This window comes from Tamandua tetradactyla, chromosome 8 (genome assembly GCF_023851605.1).
Source record: "Tamandua tetradactyla isolate mTamTet1 chromosome 8, mTamTet1.pri, whole genome shotgun sequence".
NCBI classification, from domain to species: domain Eukaryota; kingdom Metazoa; phylum Chordata; class Mammalia; order Pilosa; family Myrmecophagidae; genus Tamandua; species Tamandua tetradactyla.
In genome coordinates this window covers 68,136,776-68,153,081 of record NC_135334.1, presented here as the reverse complement: position 1 = coordinate 68,153,081, position 16,306 = coordinate 68,136,776, and the positions used below count along the sequence as shown (strand labels likewise).

Sequence of the window (16,306 nt, the reverse complement as noted above, 5' to 3'; positions counted from 1 at the left end):
TAAGGATATATATGTATAAAATAACAGAATTGTAGACTTGTGACCAACTGAGTGAAGGGGATGGAAATGGAGTAAAAAGAGGGAGTTGTCTAGAATAACTCAGTTTATGGTCTGGCTGTGAGAATACATGGTATATCCTTACCAAGAACTTGGAGGAAAAGCAGATTTTGCAGGAAATATAATGAATAGGTTTATTCATAAGCCCTAGAGTATGGGTAGATGAGTTCAATTTAGAATGCGTGGAGACTGAGGTTCCTGGCATTAATGCTTAGCAGGTAGGCTAGGTGGAAGATGTAGATTTGGTTGTATGAAGGTATTATAGTACTAGAAATACAGGAATAGATGAACTTGTACTGAGATAAATATAAACTAAGATAACTAAAAATACATACCTGTGGAACACTGACATTTGAAGGTCAGGTGGAAGAAGTGGAGCCAGCAAAGGAGACTGAGAACAAGCAAGCAGAGATGTAGAAAAACTAGGAGAGCCTGATATTTCAGAGTGCAGAGATTTCTAGTAAGTGAGGAGTAAATTGAAATTAAGATTTGACCCATAAACGTTATCAGTTAAAAGAGAAGCAACCTTAATGAAGATATTGTCAAAAGCAGCTTGATAGAGGGAGAAGCTGGATTTTAGTGAGTTGAGAAGGTGAATAGGAGGTTGAAGAGGTCATAGACACTGTTTTCTTAAGACTTGACATTATCCTTTGCCTAAACCACATACTTGTTTATAGTGAAGAAATCCTATTTTAGTTGTGAACTGGAGTCTTGTTACCACATAGAAGAAAATAAAGTCCAGAGAGTTTCATTGTCTTGCCCCATCAACCAAGTTTATAGAGAACTGGTGGCAGAGTCAAAACTAGATCTTTTTGTCAATCAAGAGATGATTTGAAGTCGGTCAGACCTGAGTTTGATCTACCATCATCGCTTAATAATTGTGGAAATTTGGGCAAATTACTTAATCTCTTTCAGGCTTATTTTTTCTTCATCTGAAAAATGAAGAAAATAATATACATTTTATATTAGTTATGAGAATTATACCTGGCATATAGAAAGGATTACATAATTCAGTTATCTTAAAAAATGTTTTCAAGAGGCATGTCCTATGCATTTCTTCTACTAGTAACAATGGGAATCTAAAAGCATTAACTACATAAAGAGACTTTCAGAGATTAAAAGACTTCTGTCTTGCTTAGAGTAGTTACAGATGTATGTCTCAAACATCTTACTGTTAAAGCTCTAGGTACTTCAAGGAAATGTAATCTTCTTTTCTAGTAAGACCAGGAACTTCCTTCAGGAATAAGAAATGTTCTAGCAAATATTTATATATATATTTTAAAAATTAGCACTACATTAAATGAGGATATAGAGGTATCTAAGCACAATCCTTGCTGACAGTCCTTGCTGACAAAGAGATTATTGTTTTGAAGGGCGAGAAACAAATAAACTGATAAATGCTGTGAAGTTTATACTGAGATTGAGGTGCCTAGCATTAATGCCACCTGATGCTTAGCAGGTAGGCTGGGTGAAGATGTAGATTTGGGAGTATGGAGGTAGTACTATAGCCAGTATAGCTATAGGTAGTACTAGAAATGCGGGGATAGATGAAGTTGTACTGAGATAAATATAGACTAAAGGACAGTTAGAGTAGAAAGGAAGGTGAGAATAGAGGGGAGCTCAGAAAGGGTTCCAAGGAGGTATGGTTTGAGCTGAATCTTGAAAGATGAGTATTGTCAGGGAGGGAAGATTTCTAGTAAATTACATGGACAATGTAGAACACAGCCATGTTTAAAGATACAGAAGCATGAAACTAGCACAGTTGGGGGAGCTCAGTACTTTCTGGAGTGTAGGATGTATAGGAGGCAAAAGGCAAGCAGGAGTGTTAACAAGGCCCAACAGAAAGACAGAGTCCAGATGATTGAAAGCTTCGAATGTCAGGCTATGAAGGTGAATTTTGTCTTATAAGTGATGAGTATCAGTGCAGGCTTATGATTTGAATTTGATTCCTCTGTTCCAGTCCATTTAAAAATAGTGCTCCAGGGTACATGGTGGTTCAGTCGTAGAATGCTTGCATTCCATGTGGGAGACCCGAGTTCAATTCCTGGACTGTGCACCGTTCCCCCCCCCCCCCCCCCAAAAAAAAGGAGTGCTCCAAAAGGCCATATGTGCTTGCTAAATCTTTAACAGGCATCTAATGTAATCACTTACGTGACTTGGGAGTAAGAGGTTTTTGGAACCAGAAGAAAATGCCAGAAAATTATTTTGAATATTTTCACTTACTGAGCAACAACTATTATGTTAGACATTTTAGGTCTAACATAAATCTTAAATCTTTAGGTCATTATCCTTCACCACAATTAGATGAGAAAAATGAGTCTTTGGTTAAATAGGCATGTCATAAGTAAGTGGTAAAGTTTGAAATTTAACTACTGCCTCTAAGTACAGTGTTCTTTCTACTGTAGACAGACTGCTATAGAGATTATCAAAATAACTTCTTCAACCCTCATACCCCATGTCTTTTTGTCTCTCGATGCTGCTGCAGATGCCAAGAGGCCAGAAGAGTTCACAGCAGCTCTTGAAACATTTAGTTCATGGCAGGGCTAGAATTGGGGTAGACCCACTTATAGGTACTTGCCCTCCTGTGACATGCCATCTAATCTAATTGCTTTTACGTGGCTGGAGTCGTTTAAATAACAGGATAGGGGAAACAGGAGAGGTTTGGGATTTGCAGAATAGTTAGAATAGGTTTTACCCCTTCCATCATTATTTGTATTCACATGTGTTTCTTTTAATATTTTGCAGGTTTACCTTAAGGTAAAAGAGCCTATATTCCATCAGGTAATTTTTTAAAAATTATCATACATTTGATTAATAATATGCCAGCTTTGTGCTTTCCTTTTCTAGTTAAGTATATGTACATACAGTTTTTGAAAATGAAATGGTAAATGTCCTAGACAATCTTATTGTTTAAAACAGATTGTCAACTCAAGTGCCTATGGGTAAAGGTAACAGGAATTATAATTGGGACAACCAATGCTCAGATCCAGATGACTGTATTACTCTCATAAGCAGGTAAACAATAACAACAACAAAAAACAAAAAAACCAGAAAGGGTTACAGTCTTTTTATGATATGATGATCTAGAAAAGACAGAACTGAACATTTCTCAAATATTTGCCTCCCAATATATTTAAGTAAGTTTATTGAGGTGGGAATTTTTTACATTGAAGGAAGTAAACACAGGAACCTTTGTTGTAGGAAATGAGGACTTAACACAAAGCCAAAGTGAAACAAAGTAGCAAATCTTAAATAAAGATAGCTACTGTTCATTGAGTGCCTACCATGTGCCTGGTGTTATGCTCATTACCACACGCACATATTTTTTTACTGTTCCTGAAAGTCGTATAAAATAGGGATTACCATCCATATTTTAAGGGAAAGGAGCTCAGAGAAATTAAATAATTTGTCCCAAGGTTTGATAATTATTAAGGGACAGAGCCAGGGATCAGGTCTGAATCCTGTCACCATTCTTTTAACAAACTAGCATAAATAAATAGGTAAGTAAAGTAAGCAAGCAAATATACCTTTCAGGACTATTAAGAAGTCTCCAAGTTTTAGGATATTTTGTGCCTAAAGAAAAAATAAATTTTTGAACTCAAGTTATATAATATTCATCTAACAGGACTTTTTTTTTTTTTGGTATAGTGTGATATATATCCAAAGCGAAGAAAGAAAAAAAGGAGTAGTTTTCAAAGCACTCTTCAAAAAGTAATTACTGGGCAGATCCCAGAGTTTGCCATGTGCTACCATACCATCATCTCAGATTTTTCCTTCTAGCTGCTCCAGAATATAGGAGACTAGAAGGAATAAATATTTTTTTATCATCACAATCGACTTTTTTCTTTTTTGTGAAAAATAACATATATACAAAAAAAAAAATTCCAAAGCATAGCTCCACAATTAGTTGTAGAACAGATTCTAGAGTTTGATGTGAGTTACAATTCCACAATTTTAGGTTTTTGCTTCTAGCTGCTCTAAGATACTGGAGACTAAAAGAGATATCAATTTAATGATTCAGCCATCATATTCATTTGTTAAACCCTACGTTCTCTGTATAACTCCACCATCACCTTTGATCTTTCTATCCCACTCTTTAGGGGTATTTGGGCTATGGCCATTCTAACTTTTTCATGTTGTAAGGGGCTGTCAATAATACGGGGTAGGGAGATTGGAACTAACTGATGTTCTGGAGGGGCTGGGCCCTTTTGATTTCAGGACTTATCTGGACCAGGGACCTGGTCTGGAACTTGGTTTTTGAAATAAATTCCAAAAGCACATTATTGTGCATTGCTTTTCTACAGGCCAGTGGAAAGTAGATATACCAAAGTAGATGCTACAGAAAATAACATCATCACTTTCTTGTTTATTGTATCTGAAATGATGTCATTATATAATTCCCCCTTTAATAAGATAGGTTCATTGAGGCAGTGTAGAAAAATGAAGTTGACTTGTATAAAGAATACTTCAGTTTTTATAAATCTCTTGTTTTCCTTTTATAAGAAAGAAAATAAAATTTGGAATTTGGGGGGTTATTTTCCAAGTGTATGACCATCAATATCCATTTTGCATTTAAGACCTCCTTAACACTATGTTTATATTAAAAAAAAAAACTACAAACCATTATTATAACCTCCCTTGCTGCAATTTCCATGTGTTTTTTCAATAATAAGTATTTTCTTCTCTTATGTACAGAGGTAATGTTTGCTGATATCAAGGAAGGCAAGATGAAAACTAGGTCCATCCATGTCCACTGTGGTTTAAATCCTAGCCCTAGAGACTAAACATTAGAATAGAGATGTGAAAGAGTAGAAGGATGCTAGGATGATTCAGATAAGCAGTCTGAAGATGAAAGAAATCCATTTATTCAACAAATCCATTCATTCAGCAGATGTCTGCTGGATGCCTTTCATAGCACCAAATTCTGAACTGGAAGCCAGAGCTACAGAAGCAGTAAAGAAGGACTCTAAAGGATCTAAAGTCAGACAGACTTGGATTCAAATCTAGTCTACCCTGCTTACTAGTTGTTAAACCCTGGGCAAGTTACTTAACTTCTCTGATCTTTGGCTTATTATTTATTTAACAAACAATTATTAAGTACCTTATACATGTCAACCACTGTATTAGTCATGAAAAATATATTGGTGAATAAAATAACAAGGTCCCTGCTCCCAAGGAGACTATTATTATACCTTGTCTGTAAGAGTGATATAATCCCTAAAGTGGTCTGAGGAGGTAATGCAAATAAAACCCTTAGCACATAGTAAACACACTGTAAATGTTGATTAATATTAATAAACTGTATTAGCTAGGGTTCCCTAGAGAAACAGAATCAGCAGGAGATACCCATAAATATAAAATTTATAAAAGTGTCACGTAACCATAGGGATGTAGAGTCCAAGGTCTGTAGGGCAGGCCACAAGCTAGCAGCTCCAGTGAAGGTCCTCAGTGAACTCTCAGGAGAAGCTGGCTGGCTGAAGAGTGACTCTCTTCTGAATCCTCCTTAAAAGCCTTCCAGTGATTAGATTAAATGTCACTCATTACAGAAAACACTCCCCTTAGATGATTACAGCAGATGCAGTCAGCTGTGGATGCAGCCAGTGTGATCATGATTTAAGTTCATAAATGTCCTCATAGCAACAGATAGGCCAATGCTTGCCTGACCAGACAACTGGGCACCACCACCTGGCTAAGTTGACACATGAACCTGACCATGACATATACCAGGGCAAATTAAGATATGGCCTCTAGTCTCAGGGAACTTACTGAATAGTCAGGAAGATAGACTTGTAAAAAATATTTACAGTATGTAAGTCTTATAATAAATATGTAAAAGATGCAGTGTTAAGGTAGACAAGGGCACAATCTTATCTGCTTAAATAACTCAGAGAGGGGCTTCAGGAGAGTCTTAAAGGGTAAAGAGGATGTCACTAGGTAGACAAAGTTGGGGAAGGGTACTACATCCAGAAAGAGGCGCATATAAAGATACAGAATGGGAGTCTAGTAACTTCTGCACATGAAATGGGAATGTAAGTTTCCCAGAGGTATATCAGAGCAGGCCAGGATATTTCCAAATCACTGACTACATAAATATAACCCATATTCCTAGAGTATTTATTTTATTCAAGAATATTAGGGGATTGAACATTTTTTAAACATGCAGATACATTACAGGATAGAATACAATGACCACATGAATTTTTAGGATGCAGTAAGACATTTTGTGTTTTCAGTGTGCATCTCTTGCTTCTATACCTCAAGAATAAGTCATCCCTGCTCTGCCATTAGGAATACTTTGGAAGAAAGGTTTGAAAGTGCTGGTACCCTGTAATGTTTGGAATGGCTAGCCCTAGCTATAGGAGATGAGATTGGATTGCTGGTGAAGGATTAGATCATGCACAGCCCTTTACGCTATGCTCTGAAAGGTTTGAACTCGTAGGTAGTGGGGAGCCACTGGGGGGTTTTAGGCTAGAGTGCAAGTGGATCAGATGCCCATTTTTTGGAAGGCCAACTAGGGGTTGTGATGAGGGGGTAAGAATGTGAGTAAAGAGACAAGTTTGGTTTCTATTGAACAAGTCCGTTGAGAAAGATGAAAAAAAAATCAAAGCTATGATAAATACAAAACAAACTATAGTTAGAACAAATAAGTAAATTATATTGCACATTAGAAGGTGAGAAGTGCTATGAGATAAGAAAAATCCAATTAGAGGGATCACCTGCCACTTCCCCCCTCCACTCTAAGACACTAGCTTTCTTGCCTTTTATTTCAAACATAGCTACCATGTTTCCACTTTAGAGCTTTTGACTGCTTTTAGTGCTTAGAATACTAGTACTCCAACTATCTGCGTGGTTTACTTCATTTCATTCAGGTCTCTGTTCAGATGTCAACTTAGCAGAGAGGCCGTCCTCTCTATCAGGATGGCAACTCTATCTAAAATTACATCCCCATCCTTCTTTGTTTTATTATCCTCCTTTAATTTTTTTCATAAAATCCAACTATTGAGAATTTATATCTAAGACCTTTGTGTTACCACTAAGATTTTGTTTATACTGGTAATTTTAAAAATAAAGAAATAATATGAGTCATCAACATAGTGATATAAGACATCCACTAAAAAAGCCTCCCCAGAGATTTAGCAAATAAAAGGACAAATCCCACTTGCTTAGAACTCTGGAGGACAGTAGAGACTAGGAAAAAATTTCAAAACACTTAACTGAAGAAACAGAAAAATATCAGATAGGAAAATTCCATTTCAGACCTGCCACTTCATTCCGGTTCCTGTGTCCCTCACTCAGTCCCACATAGCTTGGGCGTTGCACAGAGGCAGCATGGCCTGGGTCCCTCCCATGGCAGACAGATACTGTAGAGCTAGTCACAGCAGCGTGGTAGGACTCCACACACATCCAGGCACAGGGACCGGAGTCCACAGGGACCCAGGGCAGAACACAAGCAGCTGAAAAGTGCTGCATGCAAAAGGTCCCTGGGAGAGACAACCATAGACATGCTGGGAAGAACTGTTCACCCCCCCAAACCCAGTTTCAGTCACCTGGACCAAATAAAGTCAAGATGGACTCTTCTGAAGTGACCCACCTTTCTGGATTGACACCATCAGGCTGGACCACCATTCATAGCATTGAATTTTTTTTCATGCCTACCTTGACGGGGCAGAAACTGGAGGCAAAAAGCCTCAGAGAAAAAAAAAATGGGGGAGGCGTTGTTAAACTGAATTGCTGTAATATAAGAAGGTCTCAGATCTGAAGAGTGTAAGGAAAATGGAGTACTAAGTGAGGGAGAGAATTTAAACAAATCCTAGGAGCTAGGGAGAAAAGTCTGCACAAAACAAACAGAACACGCTGATTTAAACAACCCAAACTCCTGGAGTCCAGAACAGGAAGGAGGCCTTGTAATTCTGTATAGCTTAATATAATACCAGAATGCACCTCAGACTATGGTAGGCTGATAATTAAAAAGTATATAGAGTCCCTTGAGGGTAAAAAGAAAAAAAAAAAAGAACTATTAAAGCTTTCCTACTGGGGAAATCCTGGGTACCCTCTCAACCGTTGGGGACCCCCAAGAAAATAGGCCAAGCCCTGGATTTTGAGGCTTGCCCTTAGGAATCTTATTTCTGAAAGGGAGAAGCTAAGACTACCCATAACAAGGCCTAACAGTTGCTTCCAGGAAGGCTCTTTGTTGCTCAAATGTGGCCTCTCTTTCACTAAGCCCAACTCTGCAAGGAAAATCATTGCCCCTACCCCCCATATGGTACAAGCTTTTCAAGGGTGAAAAATTTCCCTGATGACATGGGGCATGACTCCTGGGGATCAACAACACCTTCCCTACCAAAAGACGAAAAGAAGTATAATAAAATAGGGCATCAGTGGCCAAGAGAGATCAGATGGAGCCAGGAGGCTTTTCTGGAAACTACACGTATGTGAGCTTCAGTCAGATAGTGCTAATTGTTATGGTTTGCTAAACCCCACTCAACATCACTCCTGTTGACTCTTAAGAACACCTAGGGCTCAAACTGAGACTCTATAAAGGTTTCATGCACTAGGCTTGCTTCCTGGAACATAATACCCAGAGAGTTCCTAGGTCAGATAAATCCTAAAACTCAGAGGGACCAGCCTCTCCAAGATTATCAATAAATTACATCCCCCTATCCTCTAGTGTGGACACCCCTCCTCAACATAAAAAAGTCAGAATAGGCATTGTCCAATGATCCCTATAGACTGGGAGGAGGATTAAAGGAGAAGAAGGAGGTGTAACAGAGAAAATGGGATTTAAAGAACAAGTATAGCTGCTAAATCACTATATTAATATTCCTTCTAGCCTCCCGTGTTTTGGAGCAACTAGAAGGAAAAATCTGAAATGTGGAATGGTAGCCCATGAAAAACTCGGGGATCTGTTTTGTAACTACTTGTTAAAGTGTGCTTTGAAGATTATTACTTTTTTCTTTCTTTGCTTTGAATATATGTTATTTTTTACAATTAAAAAGAGTTTAAAAAAAAATAAGATTCCCAAAGAAGGAACAAAGGAAAGGAAGCTTTCTCCTGGAGGTGAAACAATTGCACAAAAAGTGCAATCTTAAAAATTGTACCATATATCCAAGACAAGAATCAGATTAAAAAGAGCTGAGAAAATTTGAACATAAAACACGGGCTGTTCTAAAGGTGTAGAATAAATTAGACCTAGCACCAAGAAATTAACACAAAGCCAATCAACAATAAAACCCTAGGCAAGAAGGGGAAATGGACTTCAGAATTAACTCATCAAGATTATGATAACATGAATATACATGTTGCCTAGACATCAGCAAAAATTACAAGCCATACTAAGAAACAGAAAGATATGGCTAAGTCAAGAGAATAAATTAAAACTTCAGAGGAATCTCAGAAATTGGAACAACCAATCAAATCTCCTAAGTCAATTCAAGAAAAGGAAGAAAAATATTCATAAAGAGATAAAGGATATTAAGAAGATGATATGTGACAATAAGAATTTGAAAATATAAAAAGAAACATAGAAATTATAGGGATGAAGGGCACAATAGTAGAGATTAAAGATATACTACAGGGATCAAAAATATTGGCAAATTCCCTTGAGGGATGGGAGAAAGAATATGTAACTATTAAACCTTACTGTCAGGGAATCCCCTGCTACTGTGTCAAACTTTAGAAGACACCCATATTGATAGGCCATGCCCTTGATCCTGAGGCTCACTCTTGTGAAGCCTGTAGCAGAGAAGCTAAGACTACCTGTATGCCTAAAAGTTACTTCTGGAGGACCTCTTTTGTTGCTCTGATATGACCTCACTCTCTCTAAGCCCAACTCAGTAACTGAAATCATGCCCCCCCCCCTACGTGGGACATGACATCCAGGGGGGGGGGAGTCTCCCTGGTGACGTGGGAGATGACTCCCAGGGATGAATCCAGCCCTGGCACCATGGGATCAACAATTACATCCTGACCAAAAAGGGGAAAAGAAGTGTAACTAATAAAGTATCAGTGGCAGAGAGAGTTCAAATAGAGTCGAGAGGCTACTCTGGAGGTTGCTCTTACGCAAGCTTCAGTTAGACCTTGCTACCTACAGGTAGGTAACTTTCCAGAAACCTACAACCTCCAGATGGGTCCCTGGTCCAGATAAGTCCTGAAACCTAGAGGGCCCAACCTCTCCAGAACATCAGATAGTTCCATCTCCCTACCCCATATTAGTGATAGACCCTTCCAATATGAAAAATTTAGAATGGCCATAGCCCGAACACCTCTAAAGAGAGGGATAGAAAGATCAAAGGGATGGTGGAGTTACACAGTGAAGATAGGATTTAACAAATGAATATAAATGCTGAATCATTAAATTGATATCTCTTTTAGTCTCCAGTATCTTAAAGCAGGTAGAAGTAAAAACCTAAAATTGCGGAATTGTAACCATGTCAAACTCTGAAATATGTTCTACAACTAATTGTGGTGCTGTTATATGTTATTTTTCACAAAAAAAGAAGGGAAAAAAGTCGATTGTGATGATAAAAAAATCTTTAAACCCTCTAGCCTCCAATATTTTGGAGCAGCTACGAGGAAAAATCTGAGAGGAGCATATGGAGACCCATGACAAACTCTGGTGTATGTCCTATAACTAACTACTTGTTGAGGAGTGCTTTGAAAACCATTGCTTTTTTATTTCTTTGCTTTGTATATATGTTATACTTACTATACAATAAAAAAAGTTGAAATCAAACAAACAAAAATGCACTAGAGGCATATAACAGCATTTTGAACAGGCAGAAGAAAGAATCAAAGTAGAAGACATAATTAAAATCACAGAGAAAACAATGGAAAAAGTTGAGCAGGGACTCAAGATCTGAGGGACAACATGAATACACACACATATATCATGTCCCAGAGAGTGAAGAGAAGATAAAGGGGACAGAAGGAACATTTGAGGAAATAATGGCCAAAGTTTCCCAACTCTTATGAAAGACATAAATATACATGTTGAAGAAGCCCAGAGTGCTCCAAACAGTAAGTCTAATAAACCTACTCTGAGACATGTACTAATCAAAATGTTAAGTGCCAAAGATAAAGAGAGAAGTCCAAAAGCAGCCAGGGAAAAGCAATTTGTCACATACAAGGGATTTTCAATAGAACTCAGTATCAATTTCTCCTCAGAAACCAAGGAGGCAAGAAGGCAGTGGTATGTTATATTTAAGGTGCTGAAGAATTATTGTCGGTCAATAATTCTTCATCTGCCAAAACTGCCCTTCAAAAATGATTTATATTTTAATTCACATTTGTGAATCAAAATATTCACAGACATAAATAGGTATAAATTTAACGATTTGTCAAAGTTTAGATACTGCTCTCATTCTTTCATACAACTGTTATTTCTATGTACAAAAACACAGAAAGTTGTTTTGCAATTTTAACTCAAAAGATTTACTTAATTTTTAGTTTTAAAAATAAAGGAAAAACAATGCTGTCTAAGCTAAAGGAGTACTGGCTTGAAAGTCTGGAATTTTGATTTCTTGTCACTTTGTTATCCACAGACAAGTTTTTTGCTGGCACTATTTTTCAGTTTCTTCATCTGTAAAACATTCAAAACAAGGAGAGGTATTTTTTCACAAGGATAATATAGAAATATATATGTATATACCACATAGAATTAATTTATAAAATATACACAGGACACGGAATTCACATATTAGTAATATAATGTGTATATCATGCTATAATAATCAAGGAAAGCTTCTGGAAAATGGTATTTGAGTTGGGCATAAGGAGATAAGTAGTTAGATAAAATTTGAAGGAAGGGGTTAATAAAGACTGAACGTATCTGCCACCAGCACTATTATCTCACTAATCAGATTAGCTTCCCTGAGAGAGAAAATACTGATAACAGTTCTAGTTTATTATATTAAAACCAAGGTGATGCAAACATTTCCAAATAAGAGCTAAATGCCACTTATTTAATTTGATGGCCTTGCAAAGGACAATACTCAAATCACATAGCTGTCACAATCAATAGAAATGCCTGTGTATCTTAAGCAAGAAGACAAAAAGAAAAGCATACATGAGAGTAAATAAAAAGAATGTTTAAGTTAGTGAACCCTCTTTAAGCCCCTAATTGACACATCAGTAATTCAGTATTTCGGATAAAACTTCATCTGATGTTTCATGGAGCACTGTTACTTAAAATCTCCCTGCCATCTCCTAAAGGTGATTTCTAGACAGAACATGTCAGTATGTTATTACCTCTTCCCTTCTAATTTAAGTGACTTATTAGAGTGAGGTAGTTATCAGATGGTAGAAAAATCTAAATTTCCCCAACTGTAGCCGAAGGCTTTTTCTGTTGAGGTTCTTTAACAATTTGGGGCAATTGATTGCCATTAATATAATGAGTGAAGTTATTACAAACTCCAAATGCCTAATTCCCATTGCATATTTTCACCACAGGTTCTCACTCTCTGGGGCTTCATCTACAAATCCTTAACAGATCTCTCACTTTGAACTGTTCTAGATCACCAGTGAACCAAGTGCTTGTCTTCTAGAATGAAAGGCTTGAGCTCCCTCTGGAGGTTAGAGTGTGAATAGAGTATGAAGCAAATAATTAGTTCTAGTGGGTTAGAATGGAATTTTTCCTTTATTTTTAAATTTATTTAAAATTTTTAAACCAAATGAAACATATGGGAAATTTACAAGAGCAGTACAAAACTTTTTTCTTTGGAACTGTTTGAGTCTGTGTGCAGTATATGTGTGACATTTCAATTTTTAAAGTTTTTTAGTTAAAAAACTAAAAATAAGAAAAATAAAATGACGGACAACTGAATAGAAAACCAAATGGCCAGTAAACATAAGACACAATATTCAACACATAATCAGAGAAATACATATTAAAAACCAGATGGGCTGACAAAAATTTAGAAGTCTGACTATATCATGTATTGGTTAATATATGGAGCAACAGAAATGTCCATCCACACTTGGTTGGAATGGACGTTGGTAAAACCACTTTGGAAAACAGTTTAGCCTTTTTAGAAATTTTGAGAATACACTCTAACCCAGCAGTTACATTCTTAGGCACATAACCTAGAGAAATTCATGGACATGTGTATATGGGAATAAGAATGTTCACAGCAGTTAAAGCTAGCAACAATCCAAAAATCCCACCAGCAGAATGGCTAAATGTATTTTCATCCACTTAAATAGTATATAACATCAAAAATGAATAAACCACAGCTGCATGCAACAAGAAACTGAATCTTAAAAGCCAAGACGACAAAGAATGCTTACAATATTATTCTATTTACATAAAATTTCAAAATAATATTACTCAAAATAGCATGTTTAGGCACCCAGTCTAAGTTAGTAAATATATAAAGAAAGCAAGAAAATGTTTGTTATAAGAGTGATCTGCTTTAGGAAAGGGAGAGGGTTGTGACTGGGAAGACGCATGCAGTGCTTCCGAGGTATTGACAGTGGTCCAGCTCCTGGCCTGGGTGGTGCTTTCCCAGCTAGTGGCTTTATAATTATTTGTTAAAATGCATATTTGTGTTTTATGCAATTTTGTATTTAACATTTCACACTTTTAAAGGTTAAATTTTCCTCCCAAGATCAACTCTCCAAGTAGTAATACCCATCAAATGCACAGTATAGAAGAGAGGGTAATTGATAGAGCAGGTCTAGGGACATATGGGAGCATAAAGAGTAAGGACACAGGAATAGAATTTAGCCTTAGTCAAGATGTAGGTTCCTCTTCCTTTGGAGACTAAGGAAGGGAGAAAGGATGCAGGAGGAAGACGCGTATGCACAGACATTTAGGAGAAGTTTCAAGAGTTCAGGGTTGTACTTTTCTGTATAATGGAAAGCACAGCCATTTACTGAAAACAAAACCAAAGGGAAGGAAGAGAGCAAGGGCTTGTGAATTACAGAATTTGTTCAGATTTTAAGAGCTACGTAAAACTTAATCTAATCATTGAGAATTGAATTTAAATTAAATTAAAATTGACCTGGGACTTATGGAATTAGTTATTCACAGTCAGGCTCTTGATTACTCCTCAGAGGTTGACATGAATCTGAATTACATGACTAATTTTTTTTTTAAGATTGTGCTCTTTAAAATGTAATGGGAGTAGTAAATGTTTACATTTAGTCAGGAGGGCTGTTTTTGTGGACAAAATACACTTTCTTTTCCAAAGAATAATGATCTTACTAATTTTATTTTCCTTTCCTATTCAGGTCATGTATGGAATGTTGGTCTTCACATTAGTACTACGGTCTATTTATATTGTTACATGGTAAGTGGTTTGGGATCAGCAACACTATGAATACAGTCTATTCAGACTTGTAACAGTAACCTATAGCCTAAATTGAAATAACACATAAAAACCCAGCTCCATCAGGTATGTTGATAGAAAACTAGAACCCAACATTTATTATAGTATATAGTAAGGAATTCAAGTTCTTCAAGCAAGTCAATAGGCATCACATGAAAAATGCAAGTTACAAAATTAAAAAAAAAAAACTTGAGGAAAGCTGGGTATATGGCCTCTTTTTGAAAATTTTAAGGTACGTTACTATAGTAAAGGCATTAAAAAATTTCACAGTAAAAAAACATTTTGTTTTTATGTTTTGGAAGCCTGCTTGATTAGGGCACACCTGTAGTCTCAGGGAAAGCTACTACTGTCACAAAAAATTAGTATTCCATGCAACATTAGGGAACCAAACGTAATTTTTATGGCATTTGTGAAGATTAAATAAGAGAATATATTAAATAATGCCTGGCCAAATAGCAGGTGCTCAGTAAATAAGTAGTATGATTTGTGAGTTTCTTTTTTTAATTAAGTATTTTATTCTGAGATAATGGTGGAAGTACATGCATTTGCCAGAAATAATACAGATATCCCATGTACCCTTTACCCCATTTCCTCCAAAGGTTACATCTTGTGAAACTATAAACAACAACAACACAACCAGAATTTGACATTGATACAGTAAAAAATACAGAACAGTTTTATCACACAGTGATTCCTGGGTTGCCCTTTTAAAGCCACGCTCACTTCCCTCCCACCCCTGTCCCCCATCCCCTGCCCACCATCTCCCGCCCTCTGTGTCCTTAACCCCTGGCAGTCACTCATCTACTCTCCATTTCTATAATTTACCATTTCAAGAATGTTATATAAATGGAATAAAACAATATATAACTTGGAATTGGCATTTTGCACTCAGCACAATTCTCTGGAGAGTCATCCAAGTTGTTGACTGTATTAATCATTCATTTCTTTTTATTGCTGAGTAGTAGTAGTCCATGGTATGGTTGTACCACAGTTTAACCATTCCCCCATTGAAGAACATCTAGGTTGTTTTCAGTTCTTGGCTATTGTGAGTAAATCTTCTATGAACACTTATGTTCAGGTTTTGTGTGAAGGTAAGTTTTTATTTCTCTGAAATAAATGCAAAGGAGTAAATTGACTAGGCTATATAGTAATGATATGTTTAGTTTTGTAAAAACAGCCAGACTATTTTCCAGAGAGGCTGTACAATTTTACATTCCCACCAGCAGTGTATGCAGTTCCTCCACATCTGTACTAGCATTTGGTGTTTTCACAGGCTTTAAATGTTTTAGCCATTCTCATAGTTGTTTAGACTTCATGTATTCTAAATACTGGTGCTCTGTCAGATAATGTGATTTGCAGATATTTTCTCCTGGTCTGTACTTTGTCTTTCAACTTCTTCATAGGGTGGTTCACAGAACAAAAGTTTTTAATTTTGATGAGGTTCAATTTATCAGTTTTCTTGTCATGGGTCATGCTTTAATGTCAAGTCTAAGAATTCTATGCCTGGCCTTAGATCCCAAAGATTTGTTCTGTTTTTCCTTAAATTTGTATAGTTTCACATTTAAGTCCCTGATTAATTTTAAATTAATTTTTATATAAAGTATAAGGCTTAGGTTGAGGCTCTCTTTTTTTTTTGGCCTGTGGATGTCCAATTTCTCCAGGACGCTTTATACTTTCTCCATTGAATTGCTTTTGTACTTTTGTCAAAAGTTATTTGGCTATATTTGTATGAGTCTATTTCTGGACTCTTTGTTCTGTGCTGTTGATCTATATCCCTCCACCAGTACCAGAGTCTTGATTACTGTAGCTGTATGAGTCTTCAAATCACATAGAATTTCTCCCACTTCATTCTTCTTTATCAAAATTATTTTAGGTTTTCAGATTCCTTTACCTTTCCTCATATAAATTTTGGAATAATACTG

General features: G+C 36.6%; 1 protein-coding gene across 2 annotated transcripts in view; it reads left to right on the top strand.

Moving 5' to 3' along the window:
- Positions 1-16,306, top strand: part of ACER3 (alkaline ceramidase 3) — a 173,649-nt gene that overhangs the window by 140,027 nt on the left and 17,316 nt on the right. For both annotated transcript variants that reach the window (XM_077113516.1, XM_077113517.1), the window contains 2 exons: positions 2,803-2,838; positions 14,287-14,345. In XM_077113516.1, coding sequence (XP_076969631.1) covers positions 2,803-2,838; positions 14,287-14,345 — 95 coding nt within the window. The remainder of the gene's footprint in view (positions 1-2,802; positions 2,839-14,286; positions 14,346-16,306) is intronic.